Here is a 27802-nt window from a genome sequence, read left to right as displayed (position 1 = left end):
ATTGGAGAGGGAGGGTATAAATAAGATGCATCCCCTCTTCCTTCCACTAGAAAAAGAAAGCTGTTGTCACCATGGCAACACAAAAACACCCTGAATTTATCTTTTTAGTTAAACGACCATAGTATAAATGTTGGAGACCACACCAGGTTTTTCCCACAGTCCCTGAAACACCATAAATTCAGCAACCATTACAATGACAGGAGCCACATTATACTTCACATACTTTTAAGTGATTCCACAAGTCTTTTAACCCCATTACCATTCCACATTTCCATTCAAACAAAATGAATGAATGCTGCTAATTGTTCTTACATCAAATCAAACTAAGATTTGCTAGTTTCGTTTTATCTTCCTAAAACTTTTGTGATTTTCTGTCCATGTGACAAACATGTGGAAGTCACATTTGAAGACTGTTTCCTCATTTTGCAGCTGTAAAATTTGTTGTGAGTGTGGAGTGTTGCAGACTCGTTATTTGAGGGCTGAAGAGTCCACTCAAAATGGGAAAGGATGTGTATTTGTGACAAGCTGTAAATAACAAATTTATTTGAAAATAGGATTTTTGCTAAGGTGTTTCTCCAGTTTAAATATAATACTGGTTCATCCCTTGAGATACGAGCCTTTTAAGGCTTGAATGATTCATAGGTTCCCTAAGTGACTTAGGGCACATTCAAACCAGCCCTTTTGATTTGAATCCTTATTAATTTTGAATCCTATTTGTACCAAGTCTAGCAGACTATCCAGGTGTAAATGCACCCATAACAAACAAACCCTTCTCTGAAAATGGTCATGCACAAGGACTGGACTATCAAAGAGAGAAAAAAAGGAGAAAATGGCCAAATTAGAACTTTGAAACACCTACAGAAAGATGGAGAATGTTTTTATCAAGACCACTTGACCACAAGACCAAGATTAATCCAGGACATAAACGGGATCCAGGACATGTTATAAAGAGAGAAGCCAAACAGCTCTCTTTGAGCAACCTTGTTACTGTACAAGAAATAATAAACCTTTGACTTGCTGCAGACAAATCATGTTCATGAACTTGAAAAATATTGTTTGGTAATATAGAGTTTTTTTTAAAATAAAAGATATGTGATATGTAGATATTATTATTATTACTCTATAACCTAATACAACCTAATATATATATATATATAAATAAAATGTATATATATATACATATATATATATATATATATATATATATATATATAAATAAAATGTATATATATATATATATATATATTATATATATATATATATATATATATATATATATATATATATATATATAAATAAAATGTATATATATATATATATATATATATATATATATATATATATATATATATATATACATTTTATTTGTTGGCACCTTTCTTGACACTCAAGGTCATCTTACAGGATAAAACACAAGAGTAAAATATATATAATATAATATAATATAATATAATATAATATAATATAATATAATATAATATAATATAATATAATATAATATAATATAATATAACCTAATATTAGGAGTGTCCCAAGGGGTGAGTGCGAGCATGACTGGTTGTTTGTCCCTCTGTTGGTCCTGTGATGGACTGATGACTGGTCCAGGTGTACCTGCCTCTCACCTGTTAATTGCTGGAATAGGCTCCAGTTCCCTGCACCCCTTAACTGGAGTGGCACAGAAAATGATTGAACGAATGAATGAATGAATGAATGTTTTGAATATAAATATTGATATTACTTCACTATTCTTATTTTTTATTTCTTCTTGCATCCAGGTATATTTGCATCTGGACTCACTCACTCACTCACACACACACACACACACACACACACCCACACACACACACACACACACACACACACACACACACACACACACACACATATCTCTCATATCTATGAGATACTCATATTTGTATTCACTTTATTTGTCCATGTACTACCTTTTCCTCCTTTTCTCATTTTGTACAGTGTGTTTGCATAAATGAATGAATGAATGAATGAATGAATGAATGAATGAATGAATAAATAAATTACTGTATGAGCTGTAAAACATTTCAGTCTTACCTGGTTTTGGTATTTTTCTACCTTCCAAACTGTAAAAAAAAAGTCAAGTAAATATTGGAAGTGAAGCATGTTTAAATCAAATACACATAATTTAGTTTCCCTGAGTCTAAATGAACGTTGGAGGATGGACGTCCGTCCGTTTCAAGCTGCTCCTTTATCGGCTCAGTCTCTAATTGTTTTGAACGGGCTCACTGGTGAGCAGCAGTTTACAGTTTATTTATACATGCTATCAAAAGCAGCCTCACACGTCACTGAGCTTTGTTTTGTCACTCTTCTAGCTGGGTGCCATTGATTGCCTCTATGAATAGCTACACTTAGCTGGATGACAGACACTGAGCTGAGCACAGGACACAAATACCAGGACGTGGTGGGCTCCAAACGCTGCAATGTGTTTTCTTAAGACTAGATAAGTGACATTATACGATAGAGACAAAGTGAGGCAGTGATAATGTTATTCTAAATGAGACGAGGCTGAGAAGGAAATGCCAGTTGCCATAGTGATTTGAGAACTGTAGATACTTCTGAGGCCACAGTGTCCAAGACTGAGTTTGCACAGGAGTAAAATAAAAACAAATGTTCTTTCTTTCCTTTTTTATTTATTTATGCAACTTTATCATCTGTTTTGTAAAAGAAGCAGGCAGCGATTGTTTAAGCTGTAGGAAGCCATACACAACAATTTACAGGTGAACGTTAGAATAATATAAAGCATCATCTCAAGTCATCATTATAAAAACTCACAGCCAGATGTCCTTTCCTCCCTGTCATCTAATATAAATCTAGATTAATCTAGCCAGACCAGCTCCTTTTTCCAGAATAAATATCATTTTTCAGTCCCCTGTTCCCTGATTCATACAAGCATGCAAAGCAAAAAGCCAGAACAGGCATCAGAATGACCCCAGCCAAACACAATACTTTCTATATTTTTTGAAGGGTGCAGATCTAGAAGGTGGAAGGAGCCACATAAATATACAAGCAGCTAAGTGTGGTGGTAGATGTTATCACTGGAAAGCCTGTGATAGAGACATAGATATTTGTAGGTTTGAAAAAGTGCAATCAATGTAGAAACGGTAAAAGTCCAACAATATGTTACTACATGTTCTGAGTCTCATCTAATGCTTTTTTAAAACCCCTTATTAAGCTTGCATAAATTCATGCTTCAAACAACTGAGTCTGATTCCCTGAATTTTTTATAGATCTGTACTTTCTCATTTCAGCTGGGCCTGAAGTGCACCCAATGTTCCTAAAGATAGACCTAAATGCATTCATGCAAATACCGTTTTTTCCCCTTTAAATTACTACATGGACTCCAAAAAAGTATTCCACCTGGCACAATATAAATGTACCAACACTATGATTTTAGCATGATTTTCAAAGCTTATCTCCAAATAAAACCATCTGCTGAATTTAACAGACCAGTTTCACCAGATTTAAACGTAAAATTATCTACTTGCTAAGTAGTATCACAGCGTAACGTATTCCCTGGGTGTCATTTCCCCTCTGGTAGTGTTAATGTGACATGATGTAATTATGAGATGTGATAGAAAAAATAAGTAAACTGTAAACTTGTAGATGTAAACACAAGCATGAAGTCTAAGCTGAAGCATATCTCACCCTGCCCATTTGTGAGTTAGAGTTTAGAAATGTAAAAATGCAAAACCATGACATTTTACTAACCCTAACCAGGTAATAATAAAGCTTAAAAAGTAGCACAATAGAGCATTGGAAGTAAAAAAAATAAGACACAAACAGCAGCCTCAAGGCTAATAAATCAGAATGTGTCAGGCATTAAGGAGGCAAGAGACGAGGTGGAAGGACCCAAATGCATGACTCACTGAGGCAAAGGTGGATGGACGACTAAAGATCATTTAATAAAAGAGAAAACGGTGCAGAAGCAAGAACACTGGGAACTGAGCCACCAAAATTCAAAACTATGAAAACTGAAACTCTAAGACTAGAAGAAAAGAATACACACACACACACACACACACACACACACACACACACACACAAAGACCGGATCAGACCAGACCAAACCAAACCAGACCAAACCGGCCTAACTAGCAACTAACACACACAATGAACCAGCAATGAATAAAGGCAAAACCTGGAGCATATATACAGAGGGACAGATTACAAGATGAGAGGCAGGTGTCACAATCAATGACCAGAAGCCGGAAACACGAAGTAAAGAAAGCAAAATACACAAGTAGAAACAACCCTACAAAATAAAACCGGAAACAAGCCAGAACTCAAAAATGACAAAAGACTAGAAAACTAAATAGACGGCAACAGAACAACAACAAAAACAGGAGATCATGACAGAATTTTCCTGTCCCGCTTTTCTATTGACACAGATCATGCATCAATTACTGCTACAGAAAGTATAAATGACAATAAGCAGCTGTGTACCACATGTTGGAAAGTGACAGTAAAGATGTTTCCTGGCTCTGGATGAGCATCATTGTGGAGATGGAAATGAGAATGTGGTGACCTTACACCTCAGCCCCAGATCCTAATTGCAAACCCAGCCTGCTCTGCTTCTTCCTTCCTCTGCTTAGCTTGGTTAATCCTCAGTTTCATCTAAACTGCTTCCCATCACAGTCCACTAATCTGGCTTTTATCTTCCATAAATAAATCATCTTTCAGCAAAGTGGAGTTTAATTTCAGGCTGACCTGGTTTGTGTCATCTGCTGGCTTAGCTAATTCAACTTCTTAATGCCTTTAATTTAATATATATTGACATTTATCTAAATATTTAAAAACCTTTTGATAGGTTGACACTGTTGTCTGGTCTCAACACAAGGAACAGGTTTGTTTTTAGGAAACACTTCATCTTTACCTCAGATTTTAATGCATAAGTGGTGATTTACCTCTCTCTGTACATCTTTCTTGTTTTGACATATTTCTCTCCAGCTAAATCAACTAAAGAAGAAGTGATAACTGTATAACTATTGATAGACATGAGTTGTGCGTCATTTTACTTGACACCCAATTAAATTTATATTTTGCAGAAAGGAAGGAGAAACTAAAATAACAAGATCTTTTACATTTAATAATCTATTTTATAGAAATAAAGACACCAAAGTGGAACCAATTCATCCGACTTGAGACTGGATCCAGACTTATTGTTTTCCGACCAGACCTACAAATCACCCCTCTCTGTTTACATTCTGTCTGAACTCATTCACTTCCTCTCCACCCACTCTCCTGCTCTGCTTTTTAGCAACATCTCTTTTTTTCTGGGGCCCAGCTTCTCATACAGCGGCCCAGCACACACTGCTCAGATAAAGAGTTAAATGTTGCATGACAGTAAACAAATAACCCAGGGAAGTGTCTCTGCTCCTCTCTGCTCATTTGCAGTTCAGTGGGGCTCCAAGTGATGACCCCTGTTTGTCCACCACCTGTGACCCAGAACTAACACAAACAAACATTCACACAGCAGTGGGGAGGACTGGGAGAGGGCAGGCGAGTGAAAATTGGGATGCCAGTTGGATATGAATCCTCTCCTCTTTTTCCCACATGGACCAGTGTTCCTCAGGTAAACAACAAACAAGGTCCCAGGCATCTGCATCATGCAAAATAAAGTGTCATCAGAGAAAGCCACCTCCTTCCATTGCTCCATGGTCCAGATGGCCAGCCTGGCTGGTCTGCAGCCACAAACTGAACTGTGTGAAATCAACTAATTAGTTATAATTAAACTGCTTAATCATAGTTTAACTGGTTATATTTCCCTTAGAATTACAAAAGCTCTGTCAATTATAGCATTTATGGATCCCCATTAGTCTTCACCAAAGTGAAGACTACTCTTCCTGGGGTGCAATTAAACCATAATAATAAAATATAATACAAAATATTCAAACACAACATTTAAATAAATACATTTTAAATACAATAAAAATGTAAAATGATGTATTTATAACGTACCATGTGTCTATCCTTGTAATATGAATCGCACCATACCACTCCTTATGTATCACGCATAAATTAGGTTTCTAAAGAATATTGCAGTTTTCAAATTTAGTTACCGACAAAAACTACCTTGTAAGACAAGACACGTTTATTTGTATTGCGCAATTCAACAGCAGGGTGATTAAAAGCATTTTCAAGAATAAGAAGCATTATTTAATATAAAAAACAAAAGAAAAGGGAAAAAGAAAGAACATTGTATAAAAACAGTAGTAAAACATGATCATGTTTAAAAATTCCAGCTTAAAAGAACCAGAAGCAGGTCTGAACTCTAAATACAAACCAGTGAAATGCAGCAGAGAACAGGTGGGTCTTTAACCTGGATCTAAATAAACTGACTGTTTCAGCTGATCTGAGGCTTTCTGGGAGTTTGTTCCAGACATGTGGAGCATAGAAGCTGAATGCAGCTTCTCCATGTCTGGTTCTGACTCTGGGAACTGATAAGAACCTGGATCCAGATGACCTGAGGGTTCTGGTAGGTTCATACTGGGTCAAGAGGTCACTGAGGTATTTTGGTCCTAAACCATTCAGAGCTTTATAGACCAGCAGCAGAACTTTAAAGTCAGGTTTGTTAACCTGTTCGACAGCAACAAATAAAGCCCGAGCAATTATGGCAGTTTTACTAATAATTTTAGAGAAATAGAAGAGTGAAGTTTCTCTTTAAACATGTTGTAATGAACCCGTAGATTTTTTTTTTCTCCCTCTGTGCTTGGATTTCTGACACTCATCCAACAACATCAACCACAAATGGTTGTCTTTGAAAAGGGAAAAAGTCTTTATTTCTTATTGCTTGTACATTTGCCTGTCAAATTAATAAAAATAAACAATAAAAAAAGATCTTTCATCTTGAATCAGATAACAGATGTGTTGCTCTTTATATCATTAGAATACTTCTTCTTAATTTAGACACCATTTTGTTTATGTGTAATGGCCAAGACAGTGTTTCTGTGGCGATCATTTTTTAACATCTAAAGCATTTCATTATCTTGAGAAAATTTACCTTGTGATCTCATCATAATGACATATAAGGTATGTTCCATCTCTCTCTCTCTCTCTCTCTCTCTCTCTCTCTCTCTCTCTACATATATATATATATATATATATATATATATATAAAAACATAAAAATATAAAAATAAAAAGATTTGCAGCAAGGTTATGTACATTTTAGCTCGAAGAAGAAAAACTAAGAATGACAACAGAAAAAATTGAAGGCATGAATTAACCAAAGATTAATTGTAATGCAATGTAGTGAAATGCAGAGGCTAATATGACATACTGCTGAGGTCTCCAGTCTTCCCCCGATCCATGACGGCTTTGAGAAAGGTTGTCTACATAGATAGACAGATACTTTAACTGATCCCAAAACTGGGAAATTAGGGCTCTCTGCAGGCCTGGTTTTATGTGTTACTGTGCAAAAACATAACAGAGGGGTGAGGGATGTTGTTGTGTTTTATAAATTGATGATTCTTAGTTAAAGAGAACACAGCTTTTCTTTTCTTTGCTGTATTTGTACCAGATGAAAATAACAACAGAAGTTTGCCCAGCTTGTAACACACTGAAACTTTTAACATCTAAAAAGTGGAAATTCCAACATTAAATGTTTGATTTGGTGCAACAACAGAGAAACTCAGTTGGAATCTGCGGTGCTTTGTCATGATGAATAATTCTTCTCTGTGTTTGTGCAGAAGTGTGTGTATTGGCTTTGTGCTTCCAGTTCGTTTACCCATCAGCTTTGCTCAGTATGCAAACAGATGAACACAGCAGCTGAAGAATCACAAGGCACCATTTATCTTTGCATCCAGCTCATTGTCAGCTTTCCATTCTCTCATCTGGTTGCATCTAGCTTCGCGCCGTGTGAACCTACATCACCACTTCACATTGTAAAATATGACACATGAAAAGAGAGGTGGCATACTGCTGTTTTAATATGGAGGAGGGTCTTTGGTGGCATGTAAAAGTGAATGGAGGGAACTTTGATTCTACAGCTAAGAACAAACATTTTTCTAATCAAAACCAGAGTTGAATGTTTGGATTATTGTTTGTGGCTCTGGTTGTTCTTTTTTTTTTTTTTTTTAACTTCTCCTGCTGTGTTGTGCTGAACAAATTTGCTTTTCCAAGGGGAGCTTTATGGGTGTAAGACTCCTCTTGATAATCAGATATATGTATATTATTTATTTTAAATTATGGAATTTACATAATCTTGCTGGACCTGACCGGAGGGGACAGAAAAAAGGAGAATAGTGAGCAGAAATAAAACAGAAAGTAGAAAAAAGAAAGAAGCGACAAAGACAGTAGATAGAAGCAATGACCCTTCACTCCAACGCAACACAAAACAACCAACTGCTACACCTGTACGGAAACAACAAAGAATTTCCTACACTTTTTACAGGTAAACTAAGCTGACAATCATCAGCTCCTAAAATAAATAAATAACCAAAACAACAACAACAAATTACAAAACAAACAGAAAAAAAACACATCACAACAACAACCAAAGAAACACACACACACACACACACACACACACAAAAAACTAAGCAAAAGTAGCTCTTAGTGTATAAACCCACTGGACAACTGATCAAAGATGAGTGTGATCATGCAAATGTGACCACGCCTGTACGGAGGCAGGAGGCAGACTAGACCTGGGCCATCAGCAGCAATCCTGGAGGGCGAACCCCAGCCACCCCACCCCAGCCATGAAGACAACCCAGGACCCACCCAGAGGGTGGCAAAAAAAGGCCCCAGCCAGAACCAGTGGCCACAGGGCACAGGCCCTGGCAGGCCAAGATATGCAGCCTTCAACCCCGCCAGGCACCGGCCATCCAGGGAAACCAGAGTGCAGGGCCCATGGCCCCAAGAGCCCAGAAGCATCTATAAAGCTAGCATGTGTACAAAAACCAGCATATGCCACTAATAGTCAATTTTTGGGATTTATAAAAACCAAACTTGGCAGAAGATCGTCCCTACCTCCACAGCAACCCTGACCCTGCTGTACCCACAAAATCTGGAGAAACAGGAAACACCAATGGGACAGAATAAAGTCAAAGAAATGATGTGAAATGTGAGACATTTGTGCAAAATCCAATATAACCTTTCACATCACGTGTTAGGTATTAAAGTTATTTTCTAAAATGAATAAAGAGGGATATTTGATACTGATACTCCTGATAGTGTTTTTGTCATTGTGAAACAAAACTTACGTTATAAAATACACTCACGCTAAGACCATAGACTCTATGTAAATGATGGATGGAGCCTCTGTGACGTCACCCGTAGGTTTCTGAAGAGGTGAATGTAAGCTCATTGAATGAGCATTAAGCATTAAACACGTTTATTTCTGCTATGAAATTGGACTTTTCAACATGGGAGTCTATGGGGATTGACTCTGTTTTGGAGCCAGCCCCTAGCGGGTGAAGGGTGAACTGCAATTTTTTTGCACTTCCGCATAGGCTTCACATTTTGCCAGCCAAAGTTGCCACTTGGCTAAGACGGACAGTCTGCTGCTAAAATCTGCCAGACAAATACATTCTTAATTATTAAAATTAAAATGACATGGTTGCAGTGCAAACATAATCTTCAGTTAGGCCACAATCAGGGTGTTTCCCCCACCTTTAGCTTTACAGAAAATTGACTGATGGTTGGATATAAAAAGGCACCCCAGTGTGTTAAGATGCACAGTGGCTTATTTGGCACTGCTGGACAATATGGCACAAGAGACTTGAGCAGATTTTTGGAGACCAGCTAAAGTTACTGAATGTTAAGTGAGCTGGCCTATTTGCTCTCACATTGTGGTGCGCTAATCCTAATCGTGGGTGCTAACAATGGTAAATGGTAAAATGGTAAATGGTCTGTATTTATATAGCACTTTTCTGTACCTGGAATGATACCCAAAGCGTTTTACATCATACATCACATTCACCCATTCACCCACTGATGGTGGTAGCTGCCATGCAAGGCGCTGGTGTCTTGCTCAGGGGACATCTCGACATGAGCTGGACAGGTGAGGATCGAACCAGCAACCGTCAGGCTACATGACAACCACTCTACCCAATGAGCCACGCCTCTATGCTAACAAAACAAGACCACAAGTTTTAAAAATCTGTCCTACATCACAACGTACATACATACTCAGAAGGAAATTCAGCTGAAAATGTAATTCTCACATTTCTGCAGTGAATGTTGATGCAGATCTGATTATTCAAATAATCTGATTGTTCACAATTATCTGATTTGTATGTAAATGGGACCTTGTTTCATGGTTGATTCTGCCTCCAGACAAGGAAACTAAATGAAAATAATGTTTGATTTGAATAGAGATTGCAACCATTGATACAAATCCTTTCTACCTAGACTTCAGGCAATGAGCATGAAGAAGAAAGAAGTTTTCTGATGTAAACAAACACCCCTCTGTATGCGCCATCAGTTCTAGTTTGGTCTCGCCCGGTCTTTGACTAGCCTTAATTCTTTTTATTTGTTGTTTTTTGTTGAGTAAAGAGGTCATAATGTAAACTGTGGGATTACATTATGTTGACATATCGCTGACAGGCATGTGGAATAAGCATCATTTCTACCCGACATTGGTAATATGCGTTTTTACGCACCCCGATCAATCAGCTTAACCCACCTGCCTCGGTCAGAACGAAATGAATGAGTGTAATGGGCTCAGTCTTCCGATTGGTATGTTTACATAAAGCACTTTTATTCAGGTTTTTAACTCAAATACTTTTGTCCATGTATACATGGCTATTATAAACATTGCCAAGCTCAATAAGCGTAACAGACAAACTTCTGTATCGCTGTACGTGTTTAGCCTTTGCAACAATGAACAAACACTGACACCGTTAAGCCAAGTTAGAAAATATACTCACATTTTAAAGAATCTGACACAATATATGTTTTTAAGCTTTCAAACAGAAAGTTTAAAATCTATTGTGCTTTAATTTATTGTCTCTGTTTGGTTTGGTTTATTGATGGTGACAGAAACTTTTTGGGAGATATGACACCCCAATGAACTTGACTTGCATCTCCAGCTGTGAAAGTGGAGAAAAATCTCCTACATCTCTGTTAAATTACCAGATTGTTGTTACCAAGTGAAGATGCTGTAGGGCTTGACTGGATTTCATCATCATCAGTGAATCCCTCTGCTGCTTCAGGAGATGCAGTTTCATATCCAGGGAGGATTACACCGTAAACTGCTAGTCAAATTTGGGTGAAATTTTCAGTGAATCCCAAAGGATGCCACTTGTTTCCACAAAAGCTCCTCAGCTTAACAAATTTCACTGGAAGTTGTCTCATTTCATGCAATATTCATACATGCAGGCTCAGCCTCTTTCTCCGTGCTCTTCATGATACAGGCTCTACTTCAGTCCTGTTTCTGCCCCCCACCCCTTTGTCTCTCATCCTTCCCCTCCCTGGTGAGCAGCATGGTTTGCAGGCGTGTGTGTGATCAGAATTTCAACATCAGTGAGTGTCGACCAACCAAACTCCTGGGATGTTGTTGCACAGATTTCTTGTTTTTTTTCCCCCCATTGACTTCTACCCTGTGGATATTTTTCCCTTTCTCATCTTTGTCAGTAGTCTGGCAGTGCAGTCACATCTCAGTTGAAGAGATTATGCACTGATAATCACATTTACATGATACACATGTATAAAAAGCAAGATTATATTGTCGTGTGAGCGCCACATGTATGCTATGCTTTAAAGTTGCATAATATGCTGTGTGGCACACTTAGTGCATATCAGCTTCATCTGTGAAATTTCACTGCAGACTGAATCTTCCTCTTCTTTCTGCTGTCATGGGAACAGAAGCTTAGTCTGAACTGCGATTGTGGGTTTATGAAACCTTGAAGCTTGGCTGTTTTTATTTTAGTTTTACTCTTTAAACGCATTTAGTGAAAACAGTTGCTTTTGGTATTTACAGGAAAGTGTTGCTCAGAAACTTGTCATTTAGGAGATTTCTCTCTCAAGTACAAGACATAATATTGCTGGGAAGGATGAATAGGGTAAATTATCAAACCCAGAATGAGTCATTTAGGTTTCCATTATACAGGTAAGAGCAGATTATTAGCCTACCCTCAATTTACCCTGTAAGTCTCAAATTAATCATTTTAAAAGCATAATTTTAAATAGTTGGTTGCACTTGACAGTTATCAATTGACGTTTCCATCCAATCATCAAATTTAAAGCAAATTTTTGAAATGCTGAAGCTCCATCGAATTTTGATCAACTAATTTTGAGTAAATAAAAAAGGTGCAAGTCAGTCAGTCCATTCCCAAGTAAAATGTTTGGTTTATTTTTGTCAGATTTCATGAAGCAAACACTAAAATTGGATTAAGAAAATACAAATCTGAGCCTGCTAAATAGTTTTTATCTGAGGCTAGCTGAGTTAGCTAGCAGGGCAAATTTTGAACATTCTAAAAAATTCAGCATTACACCTCCTCCCATCCCACATCACAAACAACTGCCTTACCTTTATCCGCTGACCAGGGTTCGATTTATGGGGGAGCGAAGGGGAGTTTGGCTCCCCTGGAAGGCACAGGAGCTCCCTTAAAGACATTCAACTAATACTTTGAGGGGGAGCCCTAAAAAAGTTCACTTCCAGGTTACATTTAATTTTTCAGAAGGGTTCCTGATGTGTCTCAAAAAGAAGAGCAATAATTTGTCAGCTTTGTGTTTTATTTATTTATTTACTTAAAATAATTAAATCCTCCAAATGTGATCTGTTCTGTTGCCTTCAGCACCGTGGACAGCAGCGTTGTTTGTCTGTAGCGCGCTGTGAGCGTCCAAACAAAAAACACTTTTATATGCTTTCTTTTGTGGTTGTTAAAAGAACTTTCTGTCCCTGTTTCTGATTAAACAAGATTTTTTTTTATTATAGTAACCATATTTTTGACAGTGCTACGTGCACTAATATATATGTGCATGCACATGATGTGCAAAGTCAAGGTGCACGCCCGACAAAGGCTTCCCCAAAAGCTCCAGTGTAATTTGAGCCCTGCCTTTGCCTGTCATTCTTCCTCTGTTTTTCTTATCCTTCATTTTTCTGCCCCACTAAGACAATTTCATCTTGATACCAATATGCTGTTTACCACCCTTATCCCAACTAACAGGAAGGATGGGTACATATCAATCATTCTGCATACTGGTGGAGTCCAAAGATTTTGATTTCATTATGCCACAGAATCACCAGCCACAGCTGATCATCTTAGCTAATATTTCTTTTTATATCTTATTTTAACACTACATGGTGGTGTGCTGGTTATGACTGTTACCTCACAGGAAGAAGGTTCGTGGTTTGAGCCTTGGTTGGAGGGAAGGGGTTCAAGCTGGGACTTTCTGTGTGGCGTTTGCATGTTCTCTCCGTGTATTTCTGGGTTCTGTCCAGGTACTCCAGCTTCCTCTAAAAGTCATGTATGTTAGGTTGATAGGTCACTCTAAATTATCCCCAGGATTGAGCATGAATGGTTGTCTGTCTCTCTGTGTTGGCCCTGCGATGGACCGACAACCTGTCTAGGGTATATCCTGCCTCTTGCCTGCAAATTACTGGGATAGGCTCCAGTCTCCCTGCAACTCTGCATTGGAAAAGCGGGTATAGAAAATGGATGGATCCTATTCTTCAAGCATTAAAGGACAAGTCATTTTAATTATCCTCAGATGATACTGGACATTCAGCTTTTGGACCCCCTACTGGCTTGTGGGAACATATCCATTTGCAAAGTCTGCTTAAGACATGAAATACCCTGGGCTGCTTAGAGTCGTCAGAAGCTAATGAATGTTATGCTACACATGGACTCTGGCCTCAGGGCAAATTGGTTGCCATGAGATGTTTGTTCATTTGAGACAAATCAGGTAAAATCACTTGGATGATCATTGAACCTCTAAATGCAGCTGCATCGTAAAAAGAATGTGTTTTAACCAAGTCATTTTAATTTGTTTTTTTTAGGAATTTTTGGGCTTTAGTGATCTTTGTTCAACAGAAGCTTAACAGGAAAGGGGTCATCAAAAAGCCCCAGGCTGTAGCCTCTGTATACCAGTTAAACTCAACGCCACCCAAGCAGTTTTTATTTCTAACTATAACCAACTTGAGTGTCTGTGGATTTTGAGGATCTTGAAGCCTGTCATCAGTTAATTTTCTTGCCTGTGTGCTGCAGCCAGTTGTAACAGTCTTGTTCAGAGGACAAAATTATTTACATTTTAATTATCGAATGTTCAGCTTCGATGAACGTTTTAGCTCCCTGGAGACGGTCACTCATCTTCACGCCTTGTCAGCTTAAAGGAGATTAACAGACAGACAAAGAGGAATGAATGACTGACAGGTCCAAACCAGTGGCCCCCTGGGAGTTTCATGCACATATTTACCAGCAGATTGTGGATGCATCTGAAAACTTTGGCTAAAGATCTGACATTAGGTGAAGAATTATATAAAGCATAATAGTACACATAAATAGTAGAAGCAGAAAAAATGAAACATTTATTAAAACAATTACTAATATTTTTCAATCTTACACTCAAGAAAAGACCGCTTAATGTTTCTGTGTTAATAGACATCATATGCCTCAGTCATTATTTACTAATAATGTTTATGCAACAAGCTGAGATTTAGCAAGGGTCAAGGTGTTTTCTGTCTGATAACACCAGTCTTAAATATTTTATCACATCATGTTAGAAAGACATGAGCACAGCCTGAGGATGTTAATTCATAGCTCCTGGTGCGAAGACACAGTTAAAATGTGAGAAAAACATTCTCCCTCTGTTCTCATTGAGATTCGCTTCTGTGGAGCTCCTGTTTCGGCTGCTGTTACTGTTCCCCTGCATCTTGAACGAGCCCCATGGAGACGACTTACAGTTGCATCAGCAGCAGTCGATGACACAGCTGCCAGAGGGTGAGCTGACACAACATCGAATGGAACTGCATCACTTACCATCTTTTAGATAGGATATTTAACACATTCCCTCCAACAGCTGCCCTGTTTAAGAACAGAATCAAGTGTGTATGAGCTGCACGTGTGTGTGCTTTTAATCGTTTCATAGTAATATTTTAACCTACAGCATAAATTTGATCATTTATTGTTTGGAATAAAATTCACATTCAAATGTTGAATGAATAAAATATTTCCTAATATATACTTTCTGTTTAAAAAATACTGAATTAATTGTGTAATCTCATATGCAGACAAATGATTGAACTTCTTTGAAGCAGATGTAAAATGGAACATTATTACACACATTTAAAACCAATTACCAGCCTTGGCTAACACACGTTGTAAAACTGAAACACATACAGATGCACGGTCATGAGGCATACACGACACATTTTACCTTCCAGCAAGACCTTTGTGATTTGCATACTTGGAGGTTGAGAGAGAGGAGTCCAGCTGAAGACCCCTCAGCTCAGGACCCACTTCTCTGAGTAAATAAATTGAGCCAGTCTGTATTGCAGTAAACTTATTTGTTATTTGTTTCATACAACTTAACTTTCACTGTTAATTTAACTTCTTCCACTTCATTTGATTCTTTATCATTCAAGCACTGAAAGGTTTGGAAGAAATTCTTTTTGCAACAGCAGATTGCAGATTGTACTTTGGTCAGGACTAATCGCTGGTAAATTTACCCAACAATCAGCATGCTTATCTTAAGGTAAGGCTTGTTTCTGTCCTCACTGGTTTAATTTAGTCATCTAGAAAGAAATGAATGCGCTGCAGTCTCACAACACTCAGCTTTGGTTTCCTTTGTTGGTGAAAAATGATCCAGAAGACTATGACTTATCTATGAAAGGACTGGCTCCAAAACAACATGTAGCTCTTCACATGTTTAACAGTAACAGTAAAAAAAAATCTTACCCTCTTTACAATCTCAGGGTTGACATACTAGGACAGTTTACACAACCCAGTTTCAAACAACCTTTAGAACAGATACATTTGACTCTAGAATACTTTGGTATCCAGATGATGTTCATGATCCTGAAGCTGCAGAACAAGCCCACCCAGACAGATGACATGTTTGGGCCCAAACTGCATTGAACCTAATCTTTCTGCATTTACGGCTCAGTTACGGCACTAGTAAGGGTTGTGTGGGCCACATGTGGTCCAGAGCTGTTGGCTTGCATGTGGATTACGGGCAAGTGTTGTGTGGCCAGAAGTGCTCAGAAGAATAATTCATTCTTTATGTAAGTAAATAATTCATTTTAACCCTACAAAGGTGGGAATAATATTTTTCAGTCTACATTTTTATTTTTTCTTAAATTACATAATTAAATTTCTCTTATGGGTTTTGTGTTAGGGTGTGGTGTAGAGACATGGCCCAAAAAGTGGAATCAGGTAGGAGGAAGGTGTATGAAGATATGAGATGTTTAATGGCCCACAAAAAAATGGCACTGCTACAGCAGGTTTCCAGAACACAAGCCAAAGGGAAAAGATGAATAATCAAACTGAGGAGAAACCCGCAACCACAAGGCAAAAGGGACAAAGCAATGACGATGATCTGGCAAGGAGACTGTGAAACCAGCAGGTTTAACTATACGCTGAGGACAACTAACAAACAGGTGAAGTGAGTTAGCTTAATCAAACTGGGTGCACTAATGACAGGAAGCAGAAAGCAAAACAGAATACACAAGAAAAACCAACATATAAGAAAAGAAAAACAGAACTAAACATGACAAGACCACAAAAACCTAAACCAAAACCCAGAGACTGTTTGTTTATTACCTTGGATGTTTAATTAAAATATTCAGATTATTCAAAATGGATTCAAATGTATATACACCCCCCACAAAAAAAGTAAAACTAAAATCCAACGATTGACACATTTAATCAAACAAAATTTTATTCACAACAAAAGATCAAGTGTAGAAAGTGAAAGATTTCAACACTGCAATGGACTGAGCTCCTCTTGGGTTTCTCATCTGGATATTTTGTGAAATTTTATTTAATATTCTTCATTTTGTTTCAACAAAATCCAAAGAGAATCTCCTCATTTTAACTGCCACTTGTTAATGTCATCTCAGCTTTCTTTCACCCCACTACATCCTCAGCAAAGACAGTTTCATGCCTGCACTCTATGTTCTGAGCCTCGGGCTCTGATCTTTGTCTGTTCCTGCCAACAGACGGTGAGGCCAATTTAATTAGGCAAACAATCCGGCACCAGCTGAGAGATACCTGGCAGAGCAGACGTAGTTGGGTTCAGCTGAGGAACCTGCAAAAAGTAAACTACATTTAAGCACCGGACTAGAAGACACTGTTCTGCTCTCATGTAACAATTATAATTAGATTCATTGTGCTTTTGATGCATCCAATTATGTAATCATTATTACTCCATGCTGCATGTTCTCTCATCTGCAAATTACAGCCTTTATTTCGACATATGCCCACACTCATTATCAAATGAATAGTCATTAGTGGTTTTACAGAGATGTTCTAGTGGTTCTGTGTTCTCTGGAGGAGTTCACTCCAGGGTTATGATTATACAGTAGTGCTACATCCTGTTTCCACTGTGCATGAAGCACTTTCTAAGGACACGACAAGCTGCGAAACCCCTTCAGACCTTTTTGTTTATTGAAATGCCAGAAAGTCAACATGCATCACCTGACATTTTCAACGTCTGCTTCAACAGTCCGAGTGTGCAGAAAGGAGGCGACAGCGGTGTCGTCTTTCATGTCAAGCGGCCTTGGCTGACATTAGAAGAAAAGATGGTGGATTTACAGCTCGGCACAGCAGAGCTGAGAGTTCATCCGCCGACTTTGACTGAACATAACTCTCTCATGTTTGTGTCAGAGATCAGTTTCTCTCCACAAACATCACTCAGCGTCTTGTTGAATCTGTTTATCCTGGTTTGGCTTTTGCACATTTTATTTCATTAATAGTGATCAATAACGATAATGGGAACAAATCTCTGCTAAATGAGTTACAGCAAAGAATGACTGAATAAGCTTTGCGTTGGAAATAGACTGAAGCCATTCTGCTCAGTCCATTATTCCAATGAGGTTACAGAGGAGACAAAGTCAATATAATACAGTTCAGACAGTCTCTGAAACTAACTGTGATGGTGTGTGATCCATATATACTGTCTGCTATTTCAAGAAAAAGTACAGCAGAACCAGAAAGACTGACAGCTATCTTTAATAGTCTTTAATGGTCGCAGGGAAACTGGAGCCCAACCCAGCATTTAACAGGTGAGAGGCAGGTACACCCTGGACAGGTCACCAGTCCATCGCTGGCATTATATATATATACATACAACAGAATTAAAAACGCTGTCTGGTGCAGAAAAGATAACAGATTAAAACCAATCAAGATTTCATTCACTGACCTGCATCTTCTCATGATAAAGAGTCATTTACTGTTAGTACAGTAGTAGATCTGCTTATTCAAGAAATATTTTATTTCCTGCAGTTTTATGAAACAAAGGAGCACTTGTGAACATTCATCTACATCCAGTGAAATCACTGGATAAGAGGCACTTGAAGCAGTTTAATTATATCTGGGTCAGGGTAAGAAGCATGGTGAGAAATGTGCTTTATTTAAGTCAGTTAAGCTTTGTTTGTCTGGTGCCAGCTTGCAAAAAAGTTATCTTACTTTTACAGACACAGTCCAAATCAATTCAATTTGTTAGTACAGTTATAACACAATTAAAACAAAACCATTATATCATCCACATTAGTCCAATTTATAATAATTGTGTTCATATGAATCTTTTCTTTGATTTAATTCTCCATCCTGAGTGTGTATGGACTGGTGGGTGACAGTGGAGAGGAAAAACCTCCAGCAGAACCAGACTCGGGAAGAGCTGCTATCTGCCTGGACCAAAGGACAGGAAATCAACACGCATCATAACTCAAAGCCAGGGATACCTGCTCAGAAAGAAGAAGAGAAACAAATTAATGACAGCAATGCCATACATTTATACATGAAGAATGAAGAGAGAAAAGTGGAGGGAAGCGCATCATGGGACGTCCATCAGCAGTATAATCCTGTAGCAGGAATGGCTAAGGGTCACCTAAATCTGTATTAACTTTAAGCTTCATCAAAAGGGAAAGTTTGTAGCCTGATCATCTGAACCCAAACTGGAAGTTGGTTCCACAGAGAGGGGTGTGATAACTGAATGGTCTACCCCCCATTCTACTTTTAGAACCTCTAGGAACCACAAATAAACCTACAGTGAGAGAGTGAAGACCTCTGTTGGGAAAATGTGAAGCTATGAGATCTTGGAGATCCAATGGAGCTCGGTCACTGAGAGCTTCCGATGTGAGTAGCAAAATTTTAAATTCTATTCTGCAATTAACAGGGAGATGATGAAGAGAAGCTAATTTGTAAATGGCTTTAAAGTAAAACTACATAACTGTCCAACTTTAAAATTCTCTGTGCTTCTGAGTCGTGTTGATGGTACACTGACATTCATTATGTAGATTCCTGGAGCCGTCATTGTCCTGCAGCATCCCGAAGCCAAGAAACTAGACTTTATTTCTAGTCTGGAATTTCACAGAATATTACGATACCGTATCACATGCCAGCAACTCAATGTCAACACATTGGCTGTTTTGAAGACACACTGAGGCTGATTCAGCAATGCAACTCAAGGAGACATGTCCGAAGAAGAGAGGAAAAAAAAGAAAGTGACAGAGCAAGAAATAAGTTAATAGTCAGCATTGGACTGACTTTACCTGCCTGGAGAGTGCTAAGAGAAGAGAGAGGATGCAGGACCGATCCATCCTTTGTTAGTCGGCACCAAAAAAGAGAAAACCTGACAAAGTTCATCAGCGTTGCTTTACGGCTGTGTCTACTTCCTGAAAGCAGTCTGAAGTCAGCATGTAGAGTGGCAGCAGGAATGTCAGAGCTTCATTAATCACACTGTGAAGATGGTGAAAGACAGCTGTGCCTATTGATGTGAAGGAAAGATGGGGACATCCATCAAATGTTGGTAGACAGAACAGGCGATTAATCTCAGAGTGGGTCGAGGTCATAGCTCACTTTGGCCTTCGGAAGATGGTTCCCATGGCAACCACATCTGGAAAAAGTCCCTTCAAAACATTTAAATTTAGAAAGATCCAGCTACTGAACCTACCCTAAGATAAACATGAAGCTGAATGTCAGGTGTGCTATTGGTATGCAGGTTGTTTGGTGAGGTGAGCTCGCTTTAGCCCATTACAGGAGGAAATGAGACACAGCCCTCACCCATCATCATTGTAATTGGTTAAATTGCAGCTAAATGTATTGCTTCCCACCTGCTGCCAATTTACCAATGAGAACATCTGGATAAGGATAAAAATAACACACACACACACACACACACACACACACACACACACACACACACACACACGCCCACACACACACACACACACACACACACACACACACACACACACACACACACACACAAATTCTTGTGTTCCTCATATACTGACAGACTTTTACTGAGTAGTTTTCATTAAAACCAGAAAAGTATGGAAGTGGAAATCATAATGTTTGAATCTTGCTGGTATGAAGAGTTTTCATTGTGTACAGTCCTTTTACAGCAAATTGAGACTATTATTACTAGAAAACAACAGCATTGAATTTTGATTTTATTTATTTTTATTTATTTAACCCTTTAAAGGCCACTCCAAGAAAAAGTATTTACTGTAATAAACAGTAAATATACAAAAGTATTTTTGTTAATTTTGTTTCTACATTTTGTTAGTTTCAGTTTTCTGTTTTGTTATGAAGAATCATCTGCAGGTTACACAGAACTGTGCTGCTTTATGCATCAATGCACCAGATAAACAGTAACTTGACAAATGAGCTGAGGCTGGCTTTAACCTCAACAAGCAACTTGATCTCTATTTCAGTAAAGTCTATTAAGCTTTTTATCCATTTAAACAAGTGCTTTCCATTTGCAGAAAAAAATTCTCAGTTGGACTGTTTATATGTATGCATTTTCATCATTTCTTCATCCCCCAAACAGGATTTTACAGATCTGCATACACCTGGCACTCTTTAGGACGGACTTCTATATACCGAGGTAGAAAGATGAACAGGCTCATGCTGATTGCAAAGCCATTGTTAGGAATTCTTTACATGTTCCAGGGGTGCATTCAGAGCTCTATGCATCCTTTCTATGAAATGAGATTAAAAATTCCATTAGTTTACAGGTTGTTCCTTCTTTACATACTTTGCAGACCATCTTCCTGGTTCTGGTTCTGCTAGAGGAGGTTTTCCTTTCCGCTGTCACCTTCTTACGGAGCCCGTCTAGTGTCAGTGGTGAAAAAAATAAAGACCGGTAGGATTCCGTGCACGCGGATTATGAAACCGTGCTCACAGTTTAACAACCCGTTAGCACAGATTATGAAACCGTGCTCACAGTTTAACAACCCGTTAGCACAGATTATGAAACCGTGCTCACAGTTTAACAACCCGTTAGCACAGATTATGAAACCGTGCTCACAGTTTAACAACCCGTTAACACAGATTATGAAACCGTGCTCACAGTTTAACAACCCGTTAGCACAGATTATGAAACCGTGCTCTCTGTTTTGCAAACGGTGCGCGCGAATTGTGCGCATGGACATCTGCGGAGAGCTTGGACTTCAGTTGAATGATGAGCTCGGACGCATGACCCGCTGCTGCCAGGTAAGTCAAGTGGATTCTTCCAAGTAATTTCTTTATAAACTTGAAGCAGTGTCATATTTCAATCAGCGCACTACAAAATGACTATTTAGGCTATGTTACACTGAGATAAGACTTTTGCATTTGCGCAGATGCGCGTTAGGGCCGTCCTCGTTAGCCAAACTGGTTGGCTGGAGATTTGCTTGTAAAAGTGATGGTTTCCGCTTCCTATGAAACTGTTTTAACTGAACTCCCGGTCAAAAGATTCCATTACATACAAGTAAGCCTAATAATGTGTCAAACCGCAAGTTGTACTGTAGCTTGGCTACCTTTTGAGTATATTAACTTTAAATAGGGGGAAACTCTTTGAGTTTTCTGTTCCAGAAAGAGATTGTCTTGCCCCGAGTCTGTTACCACGCTAACTCCTTGAAGAAAACCTTCTTAGGCCTACTGGCAGGCTCACCATAAAGTAACCCGCAGTTTCTACCTGCTTTCTCCTACCTGAAGCTGATGTCAGACATAGGTTGTTCATACTAACGTGATTCCCGAGATTTAGATATGAATTAGTAAACAATTATTTATTTAATAAAAGGACAGTTTCAGAACTCTAACAGATGTGTTATTTCCTGATCAGCAGCTGATCTGGAACCAAAACTCAGAGTTGTTCAGGTCATAGTAAGTTGATCCAGGGTTTCTTTTTAAACTCAGAGTTAGTTGAACCTCTTTTATGGACAGACTAATTGAATAGAAGTGTTACACACTCTGAACCTGATAAAAGACACACACACCTCAAACTGCTGTGGTGGTCGCTGTATCTTTTTGTTTTAAAAGGGCCTACATTCATCTAATTAATAAGTATGGCTGTCAGAATGAGTGTGTTTATGAAAATAAATTGTTTGGCGTTAATATATTAATCCATAAACAAAACAATTAAAAAAAACTGATGCAATATTAAAATTCAGTATGGAGGGGGTCGCAAACATTAACTTTTATCTTAGGGGTTGTGGGTCAAACGTTTGAGAACCCCTGTCTGGACGTTTCATGTGAATAAATCAGTTGATGCTAACTTAGAAGTGTGATGTGTTGAATCTTTAATTTACAGTATCCAGGCTATTGTTATTGTTGTTATTATTATTATTATTTATTAGTCATAATATTTGTAGTAGCACTAGTAACAGTGATAGCAGAAGTAGATTTGTTGTTATGATAATAATAATAGATAATAATAAATTATTATTATTACTCTTGTTGTTGTTATTATGAATATTGCCTGACATAAAATTATTCATTTGTCATAGAATGGATCCACAATTCCTGGAATTCTTACAAGAGCAGCGAAAGTTGAATGACACACTGATTGCCAAGTTGATTGATGAGAAGGTATGTGACAACCTCAAAGAACAGAATAGATTATTGATATGCATGGATAGATCTAAACACCCTAAAATGTTGTGAGAATTTGGTGCCTGAAATTTAAAAAAACAAGTACATTTTGGGTTTGTAGATGTATCAACACTCTTTTTTTCAATGTTTATTCTTCTCTGTGTCTAACATTGCTTCTGCTATACTATGATCTTTTATTCAAATTTGTTTGACAAAAAATATCACCCATTATATTGATAATATTTTTGTAAAATAGCATTTGATAATTGAGTTTTAGGCACCACCTTTTAAGAGCATGTATGTTTTGAAAGTAAAAAAATCAAACACCAAAAGCCCAAAAGTACTTGCCCTCTTCTCTTTAACCCCACAATTTTATTCTCTAGGGAGGGAGTTTGTGTAGATTAGGAATCCATATTTCTTGATTGCAACATGAAATACCGTTTAGTCATTCCTAATGAATTACAGCGACTGAAAGTGATATCCAAATTGTCAGTGGTATGCTGCTTTTGCTTTTCATTTCTGTCAGACTTTATCAGCTTTACTTACTTAATTACTGTAAATACTGCTCATATTCTGCACAGTAAAAAGGTAATTGTAGACTTATGTGGATATAAATGTGGCAACAAGCAGAGATGTCAAAAAGATACCAAATTGATACTAGTGTTTGTTTACTTACTAGATAACCGTATATTCTGTTGTTTTGTCCATTGTTAATCTTATCTTCCACAATAGATAGCGGACACATTTTTTCTGATGCATGTTGTGATTTAACCCTGTAATTTTTGGTCAAGGGTGGGGGACAAAATTTAACAATAACTTTCATTTTTATTTCACAGATTGACTGCTATGCTGTCAATGATATGACAGATGAGCAATTGATGAAATATGTGCCCAAAATTGGTGATCGCATGGCAATAAGGCAGTATTGCAGAAGAGAAGTGGCTGTTCTGGAAGGGACCACATCTGTTTCAAAAGCAACAGCCAGTCTAATGTCCAAGCTCAATGACAGGCGGAATGCAAGAAGAAGTGCAAGAGACTTTCGTGGAGAAAAGCTGGCTGGTAACTTAAATGCTCTAAAACCTGAGCGTGCATTTCAAATGGGTCTTTTTGAAGAAGACAATGGCCGGTGCATTCAGATAAAAGAGAGAAGAGGAGGAGGTACCAGGCATTTGAAGGCGCCAAAGAGTACCACAATGGCAGAGCTGATAGAGACTGGGAAAGATCTTTTCTTTCCAAATGGAAAAAGTAGGCTTGGAAATGTCAGTGAATTTAAATTCACTATGCGTGACTTTACAGAGGAAGAGCTAGATCCAACAACCACATTAAGCCAGCAATATGAGAAGCGCAAAGTTCGAATGTTAAGATTGTATTTGTCATGTAAGAAATATGAATGTGACATGACTGAAACACTTGATATTTCTGCATCAAACATTGAATCAGAAAATGAATGGACACTTGAAAATGAGTCACCACAAGCAGCACAACAAGACACTGCTTTCTCAGATGAAACAAATAAAGTTACTGATACAGCTACCTCTGCCAGTGCATCTTGGGACTCTGTGACTTTCTTTTCATCTGACAATGACATGGGTGAAGAGGAACACATCATTCTGGTAACACAGGCATCAGTCTCTGATGATGAAGAGGTAGTTATTGGACATGCCTCTCTTTGTGATGGCTTTTATGAACTTGATGACACCCTTCCTTTGGACCCCGTTCAAGTGGAAAGTTCTTTAAGAGTCCAGAATCCATGCCAACCACTAAAGACCACCAAGCTAAGGCTACACAGGGGAAGTGTTTTTCAAGAATTAAATGCTGCCTTCAGTGATGGTCTTGTCTCTATTAATGATTGCCTTCTGGAGATTGAAATGATCCAGCCCAATGGTAGTACAGAAAAAGGTGAAGACAATGGTGGAGTTCTGCGTGATGCACTCAGTGAGTACTGGGAAACCTTTATTGTGAAGTGCACCTCTGGAAATATTATCAAAATACCAGTTACAAGACATGACATGAAAGATGTGTGGGAAAACATAGCTAAAGTCATGGTCCTTGGCTACAACATGGTGAAATACTTTCCTATTGTGCTACCAAAGCCCTTTCTCTCCCACTGTCTGGGACTTGAAATCCAGGATGATGATCTATTTTCTTCTTTTTTGGAGACCATTCCCTCAGAAGAAAAGGAAGTAGCAGAGCAGGCTACCAAAGACTTAAAGTCTGTCTCTACAACAGAGGAATGGCTGGATTTCCTTGAGGCCCATGATGTGAAAATTTTGGTAACAGAGGCCAATGTCAGGAAAACCATACTTGAAGTTGCACATAAAGAACTAGTACAGGATCCCGCATACATAGCAGAGTGTTGGAGCTGTGTTCTCAAAGAGCTCAAACTCCCTCCTGGAGGACTGGATGAAGTCTTTTCCAGTCTCACTCCTTCTCCCAGGAAAGTTATTGCCATGTTAGAGCATGAAACCCTCAACAAGAGAGAGAGTCAGATCCTTGACTTCCTGAAGAAGTTCATAAGGAACTGCACTGAACTTCGGCTGAGGAAATTTCTCAGATTTTGTACTGGTAATTTGTATTATTATTATTATTAGTAGTAGTATTTTACCTTTTTATTTCATAGCTTTTTATTGCCTACAATATAATCAAATGCTTCAATGGACAAAACATGTATTATATGTAAGGAAATAATTTTCAACTGTTAATAAATTCTGTACATCAATGAAGTATTTAATCCAATACAATAAATGTATTTTTAGATAATGCATTTTACACTTATAAAGGCCAAATTTAAAATTTGAAGCTTGACATAACAATAATTTGTGGTTATTTCTAAACTTGCTCAGCTATTAGTTCAACTACTTTTGCTTCGGCACTATAATTTGCAATTGTGAATCCTTCCACTTCTAACTTAATAATATATCTTGTCATACGATATAAGTGAGCATTTGTTTATATTTTGGCTTTAGCACAATAAACTGATACTGTTTTATATCAAAACAAGAATTATTGCTGTACTACACAAAACAATCAATTATCTTTGACTCTACAGACTGATTGAATGGCTTTTCTGGTTTTCAACAGGTGCAGACCTCATAGTTGCTCAAAAGATTCAGGTTAGATTTACTGACCCAGAGAGCATCTTTACAAGAAGACCAACATCCCACACATGTGGATGTGTGTTGGAGGTCCCAAACAACTATGCATCATACCCTGAGTTGGCAGAGGAGTTCACAAATATCCTTGATGCAAACATGTGGGTCATGGACATTGTTTAGCAAGTAAAAGGTTGAGGTAATAATTCTTAAATAATTCCTATTAAAATAAATGTGTGTCTAATGTTAATACAAATGTGTATATATGTAAAAAAATAAAAATAATAAATATATATATATATATATATATAAAGATATAATTTTGCAGACAACTGAATACATTTCATTCATTTATTGGAGGGATCTTCAATCTTGGTTCTCAAGGGCCAGAGTCCTGCAGGTTTTTGAAGTGTCCCTGCTGCAACACGCATGACTCAGACTTGAACAAACTCTGCACAAGTCTGCAAATTACTGACTGATTTAAGGTGTGTTGAGGCAGGGGCACTGAGAACCTGCAGGGACACATGCAAGATCCCTGATTTATTGCATGCTTTATTCTTGCCTCTGTTCCAGTTCATCATTGAAAATGAGAATAAGTTCTCAATTGACACACCTGGTTAAAAAAAGTTTATTCATTCATTCATTTAATTTGCTTTTGCTTTACAGGTAGGCCTGAATCCTTTACAGTGTCTACAACATTGTGATCCTGAACACAATTTTTCATGAAGACGTGCTCCTTCTTGAGGATTCTTCTCCTGTACCACCCACAGATTACCGATTTTTGCCAACAACATATACTGACAGAACTAAAGACTGTAATCATCCAAACAGCACTACTGTTTCTCTGCTGCTCAGTCTTTTCTGTTTTGAAGAGGTTAGTTAGGTTAATTTGTCTTTTAACTGTTCAATGTAGAGAATTTGTCCGCAGCAACTCTGAAAAAGTGAATGGAAGTGTGCTCTTCACAGATATTCCTAATATAACAATCAAACAATTTCATTTTTCAAAAAGCATAGTTTGAAAGGCGCTGATTTAAAATGTGGTTGCTTTTTTTTCCTGTTTCTTCAATTTCCAAGTCTTAAAAGCTAAGTGGTTCATAGATTGTTTTGTGCTTTGAGCACATTCCCGTTTTTAAAAAAATCAAAAACAACTTTAATTTACATAACCACGTGAACATTTTATTGAATTAGCAAATCGAGTCAAAATGTTATCAATACAAATGACATTGTTAATTTCTTAAGGCCACATATTTCAGTAGAAATACTGTTGTTTTCAAAGATATATGCGTTGTAATTGCACACTGACAAGTCTGGACATTTGCATGTTGTAAAATATTTACTTTTGGAGCTGTTTTTCTTTCCAAAGTTAATGTTGGAGGGGCAGTTCACAGGCTAAGGGATTTTTTTCTAATCATTTGCAGTCATGTTATTTTAAGAGCTGCAGAGGTCTGATGAGCACTTGCCATTGTTGATGCTCCAAAACAAATAAACCTTGCATACGAAACCAAACAATACTCATTTATTTTCAAAGTTTTAAACTCAAGAAACTTCCCTTATGTATCTATCAGTATACAATGGGTGTATAGGTTAATACATTGATGTGGATACAACTTAAACTCTTTATATTCAGGATATGACCACTTTCACACATCGAGACGGTAGCGCTCACTGTTACATGCCCTCTCGTGGTGAAGTGTAGGAATTACAGTTACATCCT

General features: G+C 37.8%; 1 protein-coding gene and 1 long non-coding RNA gene across 4 annotated transcripts; one reads left to right on the top strand and one right to left on the bottom strand.

Moving 5' to 3' along the window:
- Positions 1-1621: 1621 nt before the first annotated feature.
- LOC121652713 lies at positions 1622-21322 on the bottom strand. The gene is made up of 3 exons (XR_006012676.1): positions 21248-21322; positions 8397-8409; positions 1622-1632 (listed from the first exon to the last, which is right to left on the bottom strand). It is a non-coding gene; the product is annotated as an uncharacterized LOC121652713 (long non-coding RNA).
- Positions 21323-22869: 1547 nt separating this feature from the next.
- LOC121652708 lies at positions 22870-27736 on the top strand. 3 transcript variants are annotated; one of them, XM_042005633.1, is made up of 4 exons: positions 22870-22993; positions 23833-25561; positions 26075-26287; positions 26755-27736. In XM_042005633.1, exons 1-3 carry the CDS (start codon positions 22913-22915, stop codon positions 26269-26271), a joined length of 2007 nt encoding a protein of 668 aa, XP_041861567.1. In that variant the 5' UTR covers positions 22870-22912; the 3' UTR covers positions 26272-26287; positions 26755-27736. The 3 variants fall into 3 exon arrangements, with proteins under 3 accessions (XP_041861567.1, XP_041861569.1, XP_041861568.1); XM_042005635.1 differs by having other exon boundaries at positions 22912-22993; positions 26078-26287; XM_042005634.1 differs by having other exon boundaries at positions 22912-22993; positions 26859-27736.
- Positions 27737-27802: the final 66 nt, after the last annotated feature.

Source organism: Melanotaenia boesemani, chromosome 14 (genome assembly GCF_017639745.1).
Source record: "Melanotaenia boesemani isolate fMelBoe1 chromosome 14, fMelBoe1.pri, whole genome shotgun sequence".
Classification (NCBI taxonomy): Eukaryota; Metazoa; Chordata; class Actinopteri; order Atheriniformes; family Melanotaeniidae; genus Melanotaenia; species Melanotaenia boesemani.
The sequence above is the reverse complement of the archived record's forward strand: the minus strand, read 5'-3'. Positions and strand labels throughout refer to the sequence as shown.

Coding starts and splice junctions, on each gene's coding strand:
- LOC121652708 (XM_042005633.1), top strand. CDS start 22,913: ATGGATCCACAATTCCTGGAATTCTTACAAGAGCAGCGAAAGTTGAAT. Junction 22,994..23,832: donor CCAAGTTGATTGATGAGAAG/GTATGTGACAAC, acceptor TTTATTTCACAG/ATTGACTGCTATGCTGTCAA. Junction 25,562..26,074: donor ATTTCTCAGATTTTGTACTG/GTAATTTGTATT, acceptor TCTGGTTTTCAA/CAGGTGCAGACCTCATAGTT.